The 21,629-nt window shown below is 41.9% G+C and overlaps 1 protein-coding gene across 1 annotated transcript in view; it reads right to left on the bottom strand.

Moving 5' to 3' along the window:
- PCSK2 (proprotein convertase subtilisin/kexin type 2) overlaps positions 1 to 21,629 on the bottom strand; it is a 239,267-nt gene that overhangs the window by 107,374 nt on the left and 110,264 nt on the right. Inside the window, 2 exon segments of the mRNA NM_001004044.1 lie at positions 1,991 to 2,099; positions 4,312 to 4,425. Of these exon segments, the coding sequence (NP_001004044.1) occupies positions 1,991 to 2,099; positions 4,312 to 4,425 (223 nt within the window).

The raw sequence follows: 21,629 nt of genomic DNA, 5'->3' as shown, positions 1-21,629 counted from the left end.
AAGGGTACTAAATCTGCAGAAGAGATCACATCAAATAGGAAATTCTTCTGAGGCTTTCTAAAGGGCTTTGCTATTCAGGCCAGGAAATGTGGAACAGAGGCAGGCGTCATCCTCTCGTTGCTTCTCTTTGGAGGGACGATGAGTAGTCAGTCAAGGGGCCGCTGTTACAGGAGCCTGAAATGGACATCACAGGGCACTGTGGGAGGTTTTGTGAAAGTGATGTGCCTGCCTGAGGCCACTGTAGTGCCACTTAGGATGCTTCTCTGATTCCCCCATATGCTGTATGATGAAATAGTGATTACAGTTGATCCTAGGCAGGTTTCTCCCAAACCTACATGCATCTTTTTCCTGGGTGAGCAGGCCTCAACCACTGTGGTTTCTAAACCAAAGCATTAGGAAGAAACAGGTAAGCTCTCTTGATCCGCCCCCGCCCCCTGCCTTGTGAGAGCTCCTTTCTTCTTGAGAAAGCCCTCGGCCACTAGAGAAAGCTTTTACATCCACTTCAAAACATTTCACCCTCAGAAGACATTGTGTATTGTTTTTATGTTGCTATGTAATGAGCCCCGACAAAGTGTCAGATTTGCAGCAAGCTGGCTCTCCTTGTTTTCTATCAATGCTGCTTCAAAGGCTTGCTTTAGAGAACACGGTGTTCTTTGAGGATTTTGAGAAGGGAAAGGTTCCCTTGTTTCATCTCCATATAAATTCTATATGTAATTGGACCAATATTGCCCAGTGGGCCTTTTAGGAGGACCCAGATGTCTGAAAAAGGGCAGGAGTACAGCCCTGCAAGATGACTGCAGGGCAGAGATGCTCCAGAACATTGGCAGAGCCAAGGGCACACAGTTAGTAAAACAGCATTCATCAAACCCATTGGTTCTCATATTGCAAACTATAAAAAAGGAAGCTTGGCTAAATCCATTGGGCAGTCTCATAGGATAGAATAACATATTATAGGGGCATGTATGATAAAACAGGCTCAATCTGCTTTACAAGGGCTTATTCTGAAAGTAGTAATAAAGTCAAAATTCTCCTTGTGGAATCTAAAATATGGCATCAATGAACCTATCTACAAAACAGAAACAGACTCACAGGCATAGAGAACAGACTTGTGGTTGCCAAGGGGGAGGGTGATGGAGTGGGATGGATGGGGAGTTTGGGGTTAGTAGAAGGAAACTATTACATTTAGAGTGGATGAGCAATGGGTCCGACTGTACAGCACAGGGAACTGTATCCAACTCCATGGGATAGAATGATGGAAGATAGTATGATAAAAAGAATATATATGTATACGTATGACTGGGTCACTATGCTGTTCTGCAGAAATTGGCACAACATTGTAAATCAACTATTCTTTAATAAAAATAAAATAAAAAAACACTGAGCAGAGGAAAAAAAAAAACTCCAGATCACAATCCTGTTACAAAAAGGTTTTTTTCAGGAATCTAGAGCCACTTGGTCTAATGGAAATTTCCTTGATTATAGAAATGGAGTCGAGTTGAATTGCAGCTTGTCCCATGTGGTTATTGAGACCTTGAAATGAAGCTAATATGATCAAGAAATTGGATTTTTAACTGTATTTAGCTTTAACTAATTAAAACTTAAATGTAAATAGCTGCATAATGGCTAGTGACCACTATATTGGATGGTATGGATCTAGAGAAATTGATGGTGAATAGAAACTGGTTTAGAAGATGTTTTAAGGTATAAGCAGCGGCCCAATAAGAAATTTCAGTTCAGCAGTGGTTGACTTTCATTTGTTCATTTAATTTTTAAAAACTAATTAATTCAACAAATATTTGTGAAGGGCATTCTCAAACTTGAGGACCACTGATCAGGAGGAAGGTGAAGATGTTGCCATGGCATGGATGATGACCAGCATCTGGCCATTTTGCCTCAGATTAGCTTCACCAGAACAATGAATCTCGTATGTTCCAAAGGTGTGCAAAGATGCACTTGCTTCCAGATGATGTGAAGGCTTTGAAATACTCACCATCGTCCATAATTCCAATGGTAACACCTTTCCCAGTGTATCCCAGCTCCCAGGCTTCTGCCACATTCAAGTCAAGGCCAGGGGTACCATCAGCTTGTCCAGTATTGATCTGGTTCAGGAATTCCAAAGCAGAGAATCTTATTAGTTTGGTGTAGGTGATAAAGCACCTGTGCAAATGTTTGCTTGACATACTCTGCAGCCACCCACTATTCCAGGATCAGCTCAAGGCCACATCTTATATGAAACAGTGTTTTGGTTGTTTCCCCATCCATCTCTTCTAGTCTTCTCCCTCCATTTTTTTTTCATTTTCTTCTTCTTCGTTCTTTAAAATTTTTTTTTTTTTTTTAATTTACAGTGGCATCTGATGCATATGGAAGTTCCCAGGCTAGGGGTTGAATCAGAGCTGCAGCTGCTGCCTGTGCCACAGTCGCAGCAACACCAGATGTAAGCTGCATTTTTGATCTAGGTTGAAGCATGTGGCAACATGGGATCCTTAACCACTGATCGAGGCCAGGGACTGAACCTGCATCTTCAGGACACTATGTTGGGTTCTTAACCTGCTGAGCCACAGTGGGAACTCCTCCCTCCATTTTTTTGGTATACACAAGCAATGTTTTCTGTTTTACAGAAAAATGCACACACAGTTTCAATCTCCATATCTCTTATAATTAGATCATTATCTTTAAACTCCTTAGAGGCAACATTGCAAGAACCACCCTCCCAATTTAGAATTAAATGCTCATGCCTGAGGTTCTTTATTTACCTTGTGCCTCTTTTTAGAATTTAGTGCATATTGTCTCGGATTATTCTTATTTGAATGTGATTTCCTCACTAACAATATCCTTTGCAAAAGGAAGCATGTCCTATTTATCTTTGTAATGTCAGCACCATCGCACCAAGCCTTGCTTAAAAATACTTGTTGAACTGAATTAAAGATAGCTGGCTTAACTTTAGTGCATGTTCTAATGCACAAAATAAAAAATACTTCCCCTTAAAAAAATCAAAAAGGAAAGAAAGGGAAAAAAAAGAAAAATTCCATACAAATATACTCATTACCCTCTTTTTACGCACTTTTGTTCTCTGCAGATTTTCTCAAAGATAAATTATAAAAAATAGTGAAGTCAGAGATTGTACTGGTAGATGCCATAGTGATGAGCTGGCTATTATGGTTTTTGCTAAAACATTGTGTGACTGTCATTAGTGCTCTTTATAAAAATGACTGCTGTCGGACATAGAGAACAGACTTGTGGTTGCCAAGGGGGAGGAGAGAGGGAGTGGGATGGACTGGAAGTTTGGGGTTAGTAGATGTTAGTATTACATTTAGAATGGATAAACAATGAGGTCCTACTCTATAGCACAGGGGACTATATCCAATCTCCTGAGATAGACCAGGATGGAAAAGAATACTAAAAAAGAATGTATATATATGTATGATTGAGTCACTTTGCTGTGCAGCAGAGGTTGGCACACCATAAACTCGTTTTGGTAGCCAGATTGAATTTGTAGAATTCCATGTCCAAAAGCATAAAGCATAGTCAAGCTCTGAAGCCCCGAGAGGGATTCATTCCTACAATATAGCAGTCCACAGGGCTGTAATTTCATTCTCCCTCTCTCTCACTCATCACCTTTTGATCTTAAATTAAGTTTCACTCACATTTACTAATTAGTCACTCCTTTTCCTTCAATGTGCCCTGCAGTTTGGGTTGATTTGGAGGCACTGAGCCCCTTTCAAACATAACCCAAGCCCCTCAAGTGGGTCATGAGGACTGTTGGTGAGTCAGAAGATATTAGTTTCATCAGACAGACTGGGTTTCCGTGCCTTGAATCCTGCATCAATTAAGCTCCATGGAATCAATTATTTAGGAAGCACTGTTAGATGCTCAGAGACTTTAGTCTTTGAGCTCTCTTGCTTTGTGCCTTGTGAAGTCACCTGATTCTTCCTCTTATGCCTATGGTTTCATCATGTCCTTCCATTCCTCTGCCTGTGGAGAGCCCCCTGGATCGATCCTCCCAGAAGTTAGACTTGACTTTTACATGTTTTCGCAGGTCTTCATTCAGACACTGGCCTGAGAATCTCATCAGCTCTTGGGAGTTGCTTTGACCCTAGGAGGTCATGGCTATTTAGCAGTTCTAGACAGAAAGCCAATGAGAGAACAAGATGCATGGATGGTGATAGAAAATCAATACCCAGCAGAGGGGACCAAAAGGTCCCCTGAGTCAGGTGCTGGCCGACATCCCACAGAATAATAAGGAAATAGAAATGCATCTTTTATCTGAAGTCCCAAGATAAGAAACATTAAAAATAATACCGAGACACTTACCAGATACCACTGCTTCGTAAAAAGAGGGTCATTCATGTTGATGTCGATTTCATTGATGTCTCTATACCCTCGCTTTTTCCGATCGAACCCTTCCTGTTGCAAAGCTCTCTTTACCTGGAATGACAATACTGGTAAGTTATCCGCAGATCAACTGAACACCCCTTTTCTGGATTTATTTCCACAAATTCAAAATTCAAATTGCATTTATATAGTGATTTTTCCCCTCAGCAGAAGCCAAGTTCAGCTCATGCACATTCATATTTTGTGATTATTTTCCAAGATCATTTACTTCTGCTCACACTGAACAAAGAGGCCTTGAGGGATGGTTCAAAGTCAGTTTCCTTAACATAAGAACTTGATGGTGAAAAGTATTCCCAAGGGAGGTGAGATGGTAGGGGCATGAAGTGAAATAAAACAACAAAACACTTCTATTAAGGAAATATATGTGGATTCAGAAAGGAAGACAGTGGAACTGGCATCAACTATTTTTTTCTGCAGGGCTTCTCAGCATCCACTTTTGTTGACAGCCCTGCATATCAAGTTTGGGAATCAGCCAAAAAATAAATACAAACAGCAAAGTAAAACCTGTCTGGTGAGCCAGCAAGTCCATAGCAAAGCTCTGGAAAAATGGGATAGATGAATTTTTTAATAATGGCATAAATCCGGACACAACTGGTGTCCATCCAATGGACATAAATTATGCTTCATGTATAACTATACATCCATGTATGTGTGTGTATTGTAATGTAAAGATATATCTTCTGAGACGCAGATGCCAAGAGGAGATGAAATATGCAAGGATTTTATTAGGAGAGAAAATGCAAGAAACTGTGATGTAAGTCTGACCCTCGTAAAGGAGAGGGTCAGACTTACACACACATACGAACATAAAACCACTACCACTGTGTTATCCAGTGACCGTATACTTAACTATGTATTTTGAAGCCAGGGAGCCTTTATAAACAAACCTTTTTACTTTTTAAATTTTCTTTTTATGGCTGTACCTGGGGCATATGGAAGTTCCCAGTTCCCAGCTATGGATCAAATTGGAGCTTCAGCTGCTGGCCTATGCCGTAGCCACAAAAACACTAGATCCCAGCTGTATCTGCAGCCTATGCTTCAACTTGAGGCAATGACACATCCTTAACCCACTGAATGAGGCCAGGAATCAAACCCACCTCCTCACAGAGACAGTGGTGGGTCCTTAACTGCTGAGCCACGAAAGGAACTCTGTTACTTTTTTTTTTTCCTGAGTCACTGGTATTATCACATATTTCACCCTCCAGGAAAAAAAAAAAGTCAACCTTCAAAACAGTGGAAAGACCTATTGAAGATGTATTTATGATTCTGGCTAGGGGAAAACATATTTTAGGGTTTGGAGATGTCCATAAGTTGATGTCTAAACTTTTTTTAAAATTTATTTTCTTACCTCTTTCATTTACTACCTCAAGCCCCAATTCTATTTAGGTTCTTCACTTATTGGGCACTTCAAACCCAAATTTCTTGTCCTGTCAATTCTTCCTAAATTTATTGTTTCTTTGCCTAAAAAGTATAAAAGCTGCCTGCCTTGGCCATGGCCACTCCTTAGTTCCTGTTTCTATGAAAACTCCATGTGCATGAATTGAAATTTTTTTCTCTTTCTCCTGTTAATATGTCTCACATCCATTTTCTTATGAGTCCAGCCACAAGAACTCGAGAGAGACAGAGGGGAAAGTGAGCCCATTCCCTCTATCCTCAACCTGTCAGGAGCCACAGACATGCCCCTCTCAAAACTTCCTTTTACTATGGAAGCAAGTATTCAACCCTCTTGGGAAAGAAGGAGACAGAGTTGGTCCTCCCAACCTTTTTATTTTTTTCCCCCTTCATTTTTGGCTGCCCTGAGGCACATGGAGCTCTTGGGCCAGGGATCAGAGCAGAGCTGCAGTCTCGAACTAAGCCACAGGTGCTGCGATCCAGATTTCTAATGCATTGTGCTGGGCTGGGGATTGAACTGCATCCCAGTGCATCCCAAGATGCTGCCAATCCCATTGTGCCACAGTGGGAGCTCCTGTCCTCCCACCCTGAGTTTGCATTTTTTTTTATGTTGGTCCCGCAGCCAAGTCCTTATCTGCTTTGCTTGCTGATGGGAGCCTTGCCAGATTGGAGCTTCCACGACATTGAGCCCTGGTTGGAAAACTCTTCCATAGGTCATTTCCCAGCAGGATCAGGACAGGAAGACTCAGGTCAGATTCCATCTTTTCCAGTAACAGTGAAGGAATGGCAATTACATCACTCCAAACTCAATTAGATCACGTGCATTCTAATGAAAAGACTGCTTAAGTTCGTTTCCATGAAATTACTTTTTAATTCCATAAATTAGCTTTGAATGGAGACCATTGACACTTTGGAAAGCTGTGTTCCTTGGCAGCATCCTCTTGGTAGCTCAGAGGCACCAAAATGTAACTCAGGGGTCAGCAATTTTGCATCTTCTGGGTTTATTTTATTTATTTTTTTATTTTTAAGGGCTGCACCTGCATATGGAAGTTCCCAGGCTAAGGGTCAAATTGGAGCTGTAGCCTCTGGCCTATGCCACAGTCAGAGCAATGCCAGATCGGAGCCACATCTGCAACCTACACTGCAGCTAACGGCAACATTGTATCCTTAACTCACTGATGGAGGCCAGGGATCAAACCTGCGTCCTCATGGATACCAGTCAGATTCTTTACCACTGAGCCATGATGGGAATTCCTTGCATCTTCTGTTCTTAGACATCAGGAATCCTCAGACTGCAGAGGGCTTTCTGAATCATGTCCTCCATGAAAATCATAGTTACAGGAGTTCCCCTCATGGCTCAGCGGAAACGAATCTGATGAGAACACGGTTTCAATCCCTGGTCTCGCTCAGTGGGTTAAGGATCCAGCATTGCCGTGAGCTGTGGTGTAGGTCACAGATGTGGCTTGAATCTCGCATTGCTGTAGCTGTGGTGTAGGCTGGCAGCTACAGCTCTCATTCGATCCCTTTCCTGGGAACCTCCATATGTCACAAGTGCAGCCCTAAAAAGACAAAAAAAAAAAAAAAATCACAGTTACAGTTCCAAGAGAGATGAACACCTTTCAAACATATGTTTTTACTTGTTACCACACACAAAACTGGAGAACAGTGCTTTCCCTTCATAATGATACTATATGCTGCCATCAGTTCCTTTCACTGTGTGTGTGTGTGTGTGGGGGGGGTTCTTGACCATTACTACTTTGCATTTAAACCTAATTTTTACATAACAGTAACAATACTTTAGGTAAAATTGTGCATTCTCTCTTCATTAAGTATCCAACCATGTGGCTGCATAGCTCTTACAGTTTAATTTAAATAGCTACCTAAATATTCCCTAGAAGAATGTGACATAATTTACCCAAAGAGTTCACACTTACTGGTCATTTTGACTATTTTCTCTTATACATGAAATTGCCATGAGCAGAGAGATGAGGTTATAAACTATTTTTAAAGACCTCTGGGGAAGATTTCAGTGTTCCAATTCTATGTGTGATGAAGCTCTTAATGTCAGAAAAGCATTTCCTAGCATCTGTAATACTCCCTCACGTTATAACTGAAAGGCCACTTTAATTCGCTCTTCTTCCTCCTCTGAGTTGTAAACTTTCACAGATGATTCCTTTCATTACCACTTAGATGTAGTACCAGTGACATGCATACGACTTAACCATAGCGTCTTGCCTTCTCGAAAAAAAATGTAGCTAGCTTTGGTATTTAGTGTTTGAATGTGCCCCCAAGTTGAGCCATTGACTTAAACAGTTACACAAATAAAAAAATAGAAGAAAGCAGGTGTCTTCATGACTGGGTACTGTTTTATTAAAAATGAACAGATGGATAGTCTGCAATTCAGGTTCAATTTTTCAACCTTAATTTCACATGTGCAAAACACAAATTTTACATGAACAGCTTCATCCACTGCCTTCCGTCTTCTAGTGTCTCTCTTCAACGAAGAATTTTTCAGTCAACAAACATTTTTGTTCATCTACAAGGTGCTAGTTACAGACAGTATTTAGGATAGGAAGATACTGTTCCTTCACACTGGTGTATTATTTTATAGGTTATGTTAACAAGTTACTTTCAGTACATTTAATCTTCTTAACAGAACCATGAGTGGGTATGGTTATAGTTGGGGAAATGAAGGTTCAGAGACCATTGTCCAAAAATTGAAAACATGGCAGTCACCCAGATTGATCAATTCTAATGCCACGAACTTTCCACTAAAGCACATAGCCTCTCACTAAGGCACGGGACATCATCAAACTTCCAATATCTGGGACCGCTTAATTGTGCATGTAACTCTCTGAGGATCAGGGCTGGGATCACTTCCCTGCTGGACTGATAATTAAACAGCTGCTAATTAGTGTGGACTGTGCTGGGCAAGGGAGGAGCCAGGAGAAAGGGAGACAATGTAGGAATCCTCCCTCCACACGGCGTACAGAACTTATGGGCTTGAAGTGAGAATCAGAAAAAAAATAGGGAGTTCCCTTGTGGCAGAGTGGGTTAAGGATCCAGCATTGTCACTGCAGTGGCGCTGGGTCACTGCAGTCATGCTGGCTCAGACCCTGGCCTGGGAACTTCCACCTACTGTAGGAGTGGCAAAACAACAACAACAAAAAACAAACAAAAAATAAACATAGAAAGCACAAAGTTGATAGGTTGCTGAGAGTACTGATTTATAAATCTATGATGTCATTGATTGTATCACACTATTACTTCCGTATTACTAAAAATTACCTTATTTACCACTGTTATGGGTTGGCTGTGTCACCCTAAAAGATATGTTGACATCCCAACCCTCAGTACCTCAGAATGTGACCCTCTTTGGGAACAGGATATGTGCAGACGTGATTAGTTAAGATGAGGGTGTACTGGCGTAGAGTGAGCCCTAATCCAGAATGGCTAGTGTTCTCATAAGAAGAGGCTAGAGAGATACACTCGGAAAATGCTGCGGGAAGAGATAGACAGACAGACAGACACACACACACACAGTGACGCCACCTGCAGAGGGAAGAAGAAGAGGCTGGAGTCAGGCTACTATAAGCCAGGGAACCCATGGGGCTACAGGAAGCTAGGAGAGGCAAGGAGACATCCAAGGTTAGAGATTTCAGAGGGAGCCCAGCCCTGCCAACACCTTGATCTAAAGTCTGAACTTCTGGCCAGAAGAGAATACCTTTGTGTTGTGTGAAGCTACCCAGTCTATGGTACTTTCTTGTGGAAATGATTACAACCACTAAGAAGTAAACTATGCCACAATGCTTTCTTTTCATTTGTAAGCATGATTTTGCACTTAAAGTGCTCTGGTAGTTTCATTTGGACAAAGATTTCTTTTTTGTTACCAGTGCTTTCTTTTCATCTGTAAGCATGATTTTGCACTTAAAGTGCTCTTGTAGCTTCATTTGGACAAAGATTTCTTTTTTACCATATGTCATTTTTGCAAACAAGCACAAAGAAAATGTTGGTAAAATCAATTGGTTAAGATGTTCCTAAACTCCTTCACACGTGAAGTCTAGCTCAGAATTGTTTATGTGTGTTTTCCTGTAAGATATTATCCTTTGTGCCATCCAGCCCATTAGGTAGGGATCAGCATTTCTGGAAAGAGTGCTCCAGGAGTTTCCTCCCAGCTACCCTCACCTATTCTGCATGTTTAGATGTACCAATGTAGGCAATGAACATTTTGTCACTCTTCCAAAAAGCACATGAAAAGATGCTCAACATCAATAATTAGATGAATGCATTAATTAGAGAAATGCAAATCAAAACTACAATGAGGTATCACCTCACACCAGTCAGAATGGTCATCATCAAAAACTCTGGAGAGGGTGTGGAGAAAAGGGAACCCTCCCATACTATTGGTGAGAAAGAAAATTTGTACAAACACAATGGAGAAGAGTAGGAGGTTCCTTAAAAAACTAAAAATAGAACTACCATGAGATCCAGCAACCCCATTCCTGGGTATCTATCTGGAGAAAAGTATAATTTGAAAAGATGCATGAACTCCTATGTTTATAGCAGCTCTGTTCACAATAGCCAAGACATGGAAATAACAATCCTTTATCCTGCCCACAATCCTTTATCGACAGAGGATTAGATAAAGGAGATGTGGTATATATATGCAGTGGAATATTACTTAGCCATAAATAGATGAAATAATGCCATTTGCAGCAACATGAATGTACCTAGAGAATGTCATATTAAGTGAAGTGAGCGAGATAGAGAATGGCAAATACTACATGATATTACTTATGTGTGAATATAATACAAATGATACAAAAGAACTTATTTATAAAACAGAAACAAAGTCAAAGGTTTTGAAATTAAATTTAGGATTGCCAAAGTGGCACTGGTTGGGGGGAGGGATAAATTGGGAGGGTGGGCTTAACATACACACACTACTATATGTAAAATAGATAACTAACAGGGACCTACTGTGTAATGCAGGGAGGGTTACTCAATGTTCTGTAATAATGTATGGGGGGGGGGAGAATGGTTCCATGTATATGCATAACTGGTGCACTCTGCTGTAAACATGACACTAATACAATGTTGTAAATCCTCTATCCTCCCAATAAAATAAATAAACAAAAAACCCATCATTTTTTTTTTCTTTTACTCTTCGCAGAGAGCAGTTTAAGGCACGTGCAAAGAACATGCGTTTTGGACAGGATGGTGTATCATGGTTTTTGCGTCTGTAGATTTTCTGAAGGCAAACTTCTGAAGAGTTAATCACAGTAGACTTCTTTCAGTTGGCCTCACCCCAGGACTGGAGGCCCTGAGAAGCGGACTGGGAGACAGTCTGTGGGAGCAGCGAGGTTTCATGGGAAGATCTCTGGGTTGGGGTCAGGGGCTCTGGGGGTACACCCGAAGTTCTACCACAGGTGTGGGTTTGAAACCAGCACCTGCCCCTACTAACTCTGTGTCTTTGAGCATCATAGTGACCTTTCTGAGACTCAGTTTCTTTTTCCCTAAAATGGGAATGATAATCATTTATGAGGATTGTTTTGAGAAGTGAATTATGTCAACTGCTGTGACACACCAAGCACAAGGCACATGGCAGGTCAGTTTCCACAAAGTCCATTTACCTTGGTGGGTCCTCCAGTCAGTTGTCTTCCACCCAGGTGCACATCAGATCACCTGGGATTTTTTACAGTCCACACACCCAGGGCACACTGGACCCCAGCAGATCCTCCGGGAGTGGGGCCAAGCATCTCGGTTTCTCACGCTCTCCAAGTGATGCCCACCTGTTCTGCACTGAGGCTGACTCTGTCTTGGAGGCTGGTTTTCTTCTTCCATAAAAGTCCTGCTTTCTGCCTCTCAGAGTTGTGGAGAGGCTCTGGTGGGCTGTGGGCTGTGGAATCGTCACTTGGTAAAGAGCTCTGCAGAAGTGCGACTAGTGCCATCACTTTGCTAAGGGTGCCACCCAGGGTGAGGGACAGAGAGATGCCCACTGCCCTCAGCCAGCACCCTTTCCAGTCCATCCTGCCATCCTCACTTTTCTCTCTGATATGGTCAGACTGGGTCATTTATTCTCTAATTGGGTTGCACATCAGAGTCACCGGGGTGAGCTGTGTCTTTACTTAAAAATTCTTTTAGGAGTTCCTGCTATGGCACAGTGGGTTAAGGATGTGGCATTGTGGCAACTGTGGCTCGTATTCAATCCCTGGTCTGGGAACTTCTTTAGCCCATGGGTGACCACACACACACAAAAAGAATTATTTTAAAACAGAGAAGTAGGGAAGAAAATAACAACAACAACAAAAAAACCATAATCCTTCCCTCCTTCCTGATAATTCCTGTTGTACTTGAAAAGTGCAAATACTATAAGACGTGCATGACTAGAAAATTAAAATAGCACAGAAAGTTATATGATGGAAAAGGAACATTTTAGACTCCTTTCCCCTTCTCTGCTTCCAAAAAGCTCCCCTCAAAGGCAACCACTCTCAATATCTTCTTGTGAGTCCTTCCAGGAAACATTTATACACACTAAGACATATATATATACATATATATATATATATATATATATATACACATATATATATATATATATATATATATATATATATATGTAGGCAGAGGGAGATTTTGTTAAAAGCAGTGTATTTAGCATGATTCTTTTTTTTTTTTTTTGCTTTTTTAAAGGGCTGCACCCACAGCATAAAGAAGTTCCCAAGCTAGGGGTCAAATTGGACCTTCAGCTGCTGGCCTATGCCACAGCCACAGCAATGCCAGATCCAAGCCAAATCTGTGAACTATGCCACAGCTCATGGCAACACCGGATCCTTAACCCATTGATTGAGGTCAGGGATCAAACCCGAATCCTCATGGATACTAGTCAGATTCATTTCCACTGAGCCACAATGGGAACCCCTTAGCATGATTCTTTTGCAGTGTAGTGGGTTGAATGTGTTCCCACCTCCCAAATATGCATGCCTCAAAATTATATGTCCACATTGTAAACTCTGGGACTTAAGAATGTGACTTTGTTTGGGAAAGGGTCTTTCCAGGTGTAATTAATTATCTTGGGATGAGAGCCTTCTGCATTATCTGGGTGGGTCCTAAATCCGGTGACATGTGTCCCAGGATGAGTGTCTTAAGAAGAGATGCAGGAGAGATACCCAGAGAAGAGGAGGAGGTACATGGGGATGGAAGAGAGAGGAGAGTGATGCAGTCTTAAGCGTGGGAAGGCGACAGCCAAAAGAAGCTGGAAGAGGCAGGAAGGAGCCTCCTCTAGAGCCCGGGAGGGAGCACAGCCCTAGACACCTTGATTTGGGACTTTTGGCCTCCAGGGCTATGAGGGAATAGATAGAAGTTTTTTTTTTTTATTTTTTATTTTTTGTCTTTTGTCTTTTTTTGTTGTTGTTGTTGTTGTTGTTGTTGCTATTTCTTGGGCCGCTCCCGCGGCATATGGAGGTTCCCAGGCTAGGGGTTGAATCGGAGCTGTAGCCACCGGCCTACGCCAGAGCCACAGCAACGTGGGATCCGAGCCGCGTCTGCAACCTACACCACAGCTCACGGCAACGCCGGATCGTTAACCCACTGAGCAGGGGCAGGGACCGAACCGGCAACCTCATGGTTCTTAGTCGGATTCGTTAACCACTGCGCCACGACGGGAACTCCAGAAGTTTTATCCTTTCTTTTTTTTGCCTCTGTTTGACATATGGCAATGCCAGATCCTTAACCCACTCTGCCGGACGGGGGAATCAAACCCCAGTCCCTGCTGCTGCAGGGACACTGTTGATCCCCTTGTGCCACAGCAGGAACTCCAGAAGTTGTTTTAAATCATCAAGGTTTTCATTGAAAAAGATTCATGCACTTGAATGTTCATCGCAGTGCTATTCATAATAGCCAAGACTTGGAAAAAACCTAGATGCTCTTCTACAGATGAATGGATTAAGAAGATGTGATACATATATACAAAGGAATACTACTCAGCCATAACAAGGACAAAATAATGTCATTCATAGCAAGATAGATGGAATTAGAGACTATCATACTGAGTGACGGAAGGCAGAAAAAGACATACACTATATGATATCACTTATATGTGGAGTCTAATATACGGCACAAATGATCTATCTACAAAACAGAAACAGATCATGGACATGGAGGACAGACTTGTGTTTGCCAAGGAGGAGGGGGAGGGAGTGGGATGGATTGTCAGTCTGGTGTTAGTAGATGAAGACTGTTACATTTTCAGTGGATGGGCAATGGGATCCTGCTCTATATAGCACGGGGAACTATATCCAATCACTTCTGATGTCTGGCTGCTTAATGTGAGAAAAAGAATGTATATATATATATGTGTGACTGGGTCACTTTGCTGTAGAGCAGGGATTGACAGAACATTGTAAATCAATTATAATATAAATAAATAAAATAAAATAAACAAATCATCAAGTTCATGGTAATTTGTTACAGTAGCCACAGGAAACAAATACAATGTAACATGTTAAAAAGAGATTTATATATACATACACATATACAATATTGATGTGTAATAACTATATGTTAAATATCTAAATATAGATATATAACTAGAAGATTTATGTATATATAAAGCAGATATATTTTTATATCTCTAAATATCTATTGTAAGGTAGATGTAATATCTGATGGTATCCTTTTTTTTTTTTTTTTGTCTTTTCTAGGGCCGCACCCATGGCATATGGAGGTTCCCAGGCTAGGGGTCTAATTGGAGCTATAGCTGCAGGCCTAAGCCACAGCCACAGCAACACGGGATCCGAGCCTCATCTGCAACCTACACCATAGCTCGTGGCAACGCCGGATCCTTAACCCACTGAGCAAGGCCAGGGATCAAACCCACCACCTCATGGTTCCTAGTCAGATTTGTTAAGCACTGAGCCACTATGGGAACTCCTGATGGTATCCCTTCTAAATGTACTGTGAAAGGATCATGCTAACATATGCCGTTCTTAACAAAAACTCTTTCATTCCCTTTAAGATGCATATTATTTCATCACATGTATAAGGAAAATTTAATTATCTTGTCACCTATCAAAGGATGCTTTAGCTGGCTGCTCATTTCGTCCTTTGTTACCTGGTAGTTCCACTCAATGTGGCAGTGGATATCTATGTACGTGCGTGTGCACACACACACAATTTTGATGTTTTTCAAATATGTCATCAGGATAAACAGATATCCAGTTCATCTATTTTCCACCAACTGATGGCTTTGGTTGGCAAACTCTAGAGAGTTTCGCGAAGAGAAGACTTGACCCAGGACATGAATTGTGGTGATGGAGGAGCGGGCAGCAAACAGTCAGGGAGTCTGGCTGCTTAATTTCTTCCTTGAGCAGGCAGGTATAACTTTTTCAAAAGTCCAATTATAGGCAAATCACAGGGCTTAGCTTTTCAAAGAACAGGGAGTTAAGCCACAATTACGGTTGAATGCACTGCATCGATTGCCCTCATTTAGAGAGGTTTGCCCATCTTGTAAGAATGAAGACAATCAATCGAGGAGAGAGGCTATGGCTGTGTGCCTCTGGCCACAGTTCCAGTTACTGCTTCTCAGTGACAAGATATTAACAAATTGCTATCTATCATCTAAAGCTGTGTATACAAGATATACTGTGAGGTAAGTCAATGTAATCAGGAAGGGATCGAAAGATGTTTCCAGCAGAGTGAAGGGCAGAGGCCAGTGATGGGGATGCCTTTAGAAGGTAACATTCCAGCTGGAATGTGTGCATCATGACGATCTCAGTCTTCTTGTTCCTGTTTCCATGGTGGCGGGGGCAATGTCATGAGTTGGATTTAGGGGCTTATATTATGGAGAAGAATATTAAAAGATGGTGGTTACTATGGTGGACGTTGAAGCAGGGACGATTAAACAGGTATGCTTGAGAGGACAATTTTCCTGGGATGCCAGGGATCCCAAAATGCTGTCCTTGGCCACAATGACATGGCCCTTTTGGTGAGGCCTTCTTGAGAAGCGAATGTGGAAAAGAAGCAAAGTGAGGCTAAGTCACTTAAATGTATTAAGAGCTTTGGCTAAACACATGATGTATCCTTCCAGAGCCTGCCTAGCCACGTTGGATGGCTCTGATTCCCACTGCAAGTGGACAGAAGGACCTCGGTCTAACAGAGAAGGGTCCTGGGAGGTCAAATGAGGGGAGGAGGAGGAGGAGGCCAAGGGGGAGAAGAGGATGAGCAAGATAAAAGCTCTGCCTTGTCAACTCCAGCTGTGGTCCTTCCCAAGTGTCCTCACACATGACCAGCCCACTCAGTGCTCCATCTTCCTGGAAAGGCACTGAGGGTAAGAGGTGAAGAGAAGCCAGTGGGGCCCACAGAGAAGACCCTCATGGAACCCAGCTGGGAGTGCATGGCTGCAGCAGAGCGCAGGAATACAGCTTCCCAAATCTTCATGTCCTCCAAAGTCTCCTTTGTGATGCTGGTGCATGGTCTAGTGGACCAGACAGCGAATGCTGGATGGGATGTATCCAGGATGCCTAGACCTTTTTCTGTGCTGGACTGAGGGTTTAATAGTGTGTTTCCAGAAGGAATGGGCAAATCTGACCACATGTACAAGTAAGTCTCATAAATTATGTGTCTACTGCTGGTAAACCTCTTTAGGAAAAGCTACAAGGTCAACGGTGTCTGGCTTGGTCCTGTGGGTAAGTTATTTTCACTTTGCTTCCATGATCACAGGGAACTGATGGTAGCCCAGCCCAGCTGCTGCCCTACTCATGTGTGGGGGAAAAGGGGGTGGGTGGGGAGTGTAGGTGATCTGGTCCAAAGCTGTGGCTCTGCTGAAGTGTTAAAGACCAAACACAGTGTGGTGCAGTGAACAAGCACTAGACTTAGAACCAGAAAGAGCAGGGCTCTGTGTTGGCATAGTGGTTTGCTTCTTATTTGTGTGTATCCTGAGGTAGATACTACTAGGTCTTCAAGTCATGATTTCTTCATCTAAAGCAGGGTTTTTTTTTTTTTTAATAAAGTTTGCCAAATGCAGCCATGGCCATTTGTTTACATCCTGCCCCCGGTTGCTTTCACACTGTGATGATGGCAGAGTTAAGTGCTGGCAACCTAGATGGTGTGGCTGACAAAGCCTAAAGTATGTATTCTCTGGCCCGTTACAGAAAGTTTGTCGATCCCTCCCCCCATGTATAGCATGGAGATGATGGAATTCTTGACCATCCAGGCTAGTGGTGAGGATCATATAAAGAACATTTCGTTGTCACGTGCTAGGAGATCTACAAGAAATTTTACTATCATCAGGATGAATAATATGTCTATGGAATCTGTCTCTTCTATAAAGGTGGAAGCAGGGGCAGAATTCTGAGTAGTAGTGCAAATGGTATCATCTGAGCAGCACAAAGAAAGCTTCCAGTGACCCCCAATCACTTTTCCAGAGCACAAGAATGCTGCCTGGGTTCCGGCCATGAAGAGTTAAGCTTTAATTTTAAGCCTTCACTCTCCAGGTTGATTACATCTCTGCTTGAGAAGATTTGGAAAACAAGTCCTCTGGGGAAGGCAATACATCCAGGTGTTATCACGTATCGACACTTGTGCATGAACTCATTAATTAGATGGCTCTTCTCAATGATACTGGTTGAGGTTGGGGCAAGGAAGAAATGGAACCTTAGTGAAAAGGTAATTTTGAAATTCTTGGGAAGCTGCTTTCCAGCCAGGGAAAAGTGCTAATCGAAAGCAGCAACAAAGGATTCAGGACTTAGAACTGGGTGTCCCTGGAAGTGGGAGGATTAAGATAAAGGAGGTGAAAATGCTCTCAGACGTGTTTACTTTCGTAGATATTTTATAAGCCTGGCAGGTTTTCAGCGCGGAAGGATACGCTTACTGTTTATTTGCTGTGACAAAGGTTCCAGTATCGTTTCTTCACACGTTCAGTGGGGGAACAAACCAAAAAGTTGTCTGCTACACAGAATTTAAATGGATTCTTGAAATTTTACAATCGCCTTTTCTTAAACTCACACACTATAAAGGTTTGGCTTTTAGGTTAAGACAACAGACTAAATAGGCAAAAGTAGAAACAACCCAAGCATCCATCAAATGATGAATGGCCAAACAAAATACAGTATGTCCGTACAATGAAATATTATTCAGTAATGAAAAGAAATGAAGTACTGACACATGCTACAACATGGGTACCTTACACTATACTAAAGGAAAGAAGCCAATCACAAAGACCACACGTATTACATGATTGCATTTACATGAAATATCCAGAGGAGGCAAATATATAAATCTACAGAGACAGACAATAGATTAGCAGTTGCTTTGGGGTTAGGGGTGGGGACGGGAAAAGACGGAAAGTCACGGTTAATATGGGGTTTCTCTTGCGGGGGGTGGGAGGAGACAAAAATGTTCAAAAATTAAATTTTTTTGGTCTTTTTGTCTTTTTTGGGCCACACCTGTGGCATATGGAGGTTCCCAGGCTAGGGGTCCAATCAGAGCTACAGCCGCTGGCTTATGACACAGGCACAGCAAAGCCTTATGCCAGCGGTGTCTGCGACTTATACCACAGCTCATGGAAAAGCCAGATCCTTAACCCACTGTGTGAGGCCAGGGATCGAACCTGCAACCTCATGGTTCCTAGTCGGATTCATTTCTGCTGCGTCAGGACAGGAATTCCCCAAAATTAAAGTGTGATTGCTCCACAACTCTGCAAACATACTAAAAAACTATTGGGTTGTATACTTTAAATGATATTTGAGGTATATCACAGTAAAGCTATTTTAAAATGTTCTATCAAATGTAAATAAACAAAAAGAGTTAAGGGAGAGAGAAGAGTGTCTTCCTCAGTTGGTTATTCCTAAAGGGCATCTTTTTAATCTTCCTCAAAGGTTAGCCTTTTCGTCAACCACAATGCCTTGCCAATTCTTTCCTCGCACCGGTATTTCATTAGTTGCCAATGGAAAAATTCCAGGTCGACAGGGTGGAAAAGAAAATGTGTGTTGAAATTACAATTGGCATGTGTCTGAATATTTGGGGGCTAGTTACTGTGCGTCCCCCGTACCAGGCAGCTGGAGAGTAATTTGTACTTCAAGCCAAGCAGCCCACAGATGACAAAATACCAACAAGGGATAAAGGTCAGAGTGATTGATTCTTAACACACTTCTACTTAGGCACAGAGCATCCAGGGATGGGGCGATAATGAGCCCCAGCACGATGATGCAGAACAAATGAAGAACATAGTGAATCGACTTTGCAATCGTGCTCCTGGAAGGTATAGAAATAACCATGTGCTCAGATCTGCCCTCTGAGAAATGCCAGGAGAGGACAGCTTTTCAGTCTGCAGTGTCTTGGTTTTCTATGGCTGCTGGAACACATTACCAAAACTTAGTGGCTTAAAACCACACGAGTTATGGGGCCCAAAAGTCTAAAATCAAGACGTCAGTGGGGCATGAAGTAAGTCAGAGAAAGACAAATAGCAAATCATCTTCCATATATGTGGAATCTAATAAAAAATGACACAAAAGAACTTATTTATGAAACAGAAACAAAGTCACAGATTTCAAAGTGAATCTTATGGTTATCATAGGTGAAACCATTGGGAAAGGAAGAATTGGGAGGGTGGGAATAACATATACACACTACTGTATAAAACAGATGATTAACAAGAACCTACTGTATAGCACAGGAAAATCTACTCAATAGTTTGTAATAGCCGAGATGGGAAAAGAGAATGGGAGTTCTCGTTTTGGCTCAGTGCTGCGGGGTGGGTAGGGTGGGTAAAAGGAGATTCCATCTCAATCCTGCATGTCCTAAAGACATTGGAAATTTGGCTGTGCTTCCAACACTGGATCTAAGAAGGAAATTTAACTCATAGACCAAGCAACCCAGGAGCAAGTCTGCTGGCAAATGCTGGGTTTGGATGGAACTTATTCAGAAATGACCAGAAAAGACATCAACAAACAAAGAAAACCACATGGGGGAACTGGAAAGAAAAATGCTAGGAACAAAGAAGAGAGGTCATGCTGAAGACTTAGGGAAAAGCATTGTATGAAAAACTGACTCAACATCAGAGCCAGAAAGCATTTTTTTTTTTGCTTTTTAGGGCTGCACTCAAGGCAAATGGAAGTTCCTAGGCTAGAGGTCAAATCAGAGCTACAGCCACTGGCCTACATCATACCCACAGCATGGATCTGAGCCATGTCTGTGACCTATACCACAGCTCACTCATGGCAACACTGGATTCTTAACCCACTGAACAAGGCCATGGATCCAACCTGCATCCTTATGATACTAGTCATATTTGTTCCTGCTACGCTACATTGGGAACTCCTAAATTGTAGTTCCTTGGAGAAAATAAAACCTATTGTAAAAATATATTTTGTCTCACTTTTAGAGAAGATAAAGCCTGCCATTTCCACGTGACAGTTTTGTATTTATGGAATGGTGGGCCTATGAGGGTGCTATTCCCATCTCCACCATCACCTCTTCTGTATGGGATCCTCCTGTCATTCTGATGGGTCGTGTTTTCTAGTCACTTATTTTTTCTTTTCTTTTCTTTTTCTTTTTTGTCTTTTCAGGGCTGCACCTGTGTCATATGGAGGTTCCCAGGCTAGGGTTCTAATTGGAGCTATAGCTGCTGGCCTATATCACAGCCACAGCAATGCTGGATCCTTAACCCACTGAATGAGGCCAGGGGTCGAACCTGCATCCTCATGGATACTAGTCAGATTATTTTCTGCTGAGCCATGATGGGAACTCCTAGTTTTTCATTTCTAAACATGAATTGGATTGTCCTATAGTTAAAAAGTAAGGAAACTTTGTGGAAAGTTACCGGGTTTCCTACACCTAGCCAGCATTTTAAAAAGCTCCATGATGCTTTATTTCACATAAAGTATTTGGACATTAACCCCTCTTTAAGAAGTTTGCAGGGTAGTGAAGAGGATGAGACACAAACTGTCATAAAGGCTAAGAAACTACACAGGGACCGATAAAATATTATAGGGAAGGGGTTTCCAAGCTCATTCGAACATAACCCTTATAAGATACATAATTTATGTAATGACCCAGTTCAGTGGATTGAAAGGTAAAATTTAATCCCTTTTGTGCATTCAATTTATGAAATCTGAAGAGTTCTGTGTAGCCTTAAGAAGGATTTAGATGTGATGTTATTTAACTGCTGAATGGATCTCCTGAAAAATGTGTGATATTCTTGGCAAAAAAATATTCTTGGTATGTCCGATGCTTGGTATGGCATCTTGCTTTTGAAATCACTTCAAAAGCATGATGCCATGTGAACATCCTCATGGATTTTCTGGAACTGCTCTCGAATTTTAAGGACGGACAGTTTGCTCTAAGTCTTGTTATCAAATTGGACTCACCTAGACTTCTAGACTTTTGGAGACTGTTTTCTCTTTGAATGGAAACATGGTCTCTTAGTTGTCCTATGAATGGGGCGCATTTCTCTTGCCCTCCAATGGCTATCAAAGCTCCTGGTGGGTATGAACCCTGCTCCCCTTTGTTGCTCTGCTCCCAGAAGTGGCAGGTGCACAGTAAGAAATTACTAAGTATTTATGTGATTTTTTTTAATGAAAGATTTATTGTAGAGAAAGGGAATCTTCTCCAGAGTTGCTATTCTCCTGAAATGATCCAGAATGAATAAGCAAACAGGTCGCTTAGAAACAAAACTGCAGCAACAATAACCATAACCAAAAAAAAGTCAAGTTTGTTCTCAGAAGAATGAATCTGAGTGCAGACAGATGTTGCGTGTTTAAAGTGGCTGGGTTCAGGGCTAGGTAGAAATGACTGCCTGATCTCCAGTTTTCTGTCCCTGAACCCGGGGACATCACATGCAGAATGGA

Source organism: Sus scrofa, chromosome 17, assembly GCF_000003025.6.
Source record: "Sus scrofa isolate TJ Tabasco breed Duroc chromosome 17, Sscrofa11.1, whole genome shotgun sequence".
NCBI classification, from domain to species: Eukaryota; Metazoa; Chordata; class Mammalia; order Artiodactyla; family Suidae; genus Sus; species Sus scrofa.
This window is presented reverse-complemented; position numbering and strand designations above follow the sequence as displayed.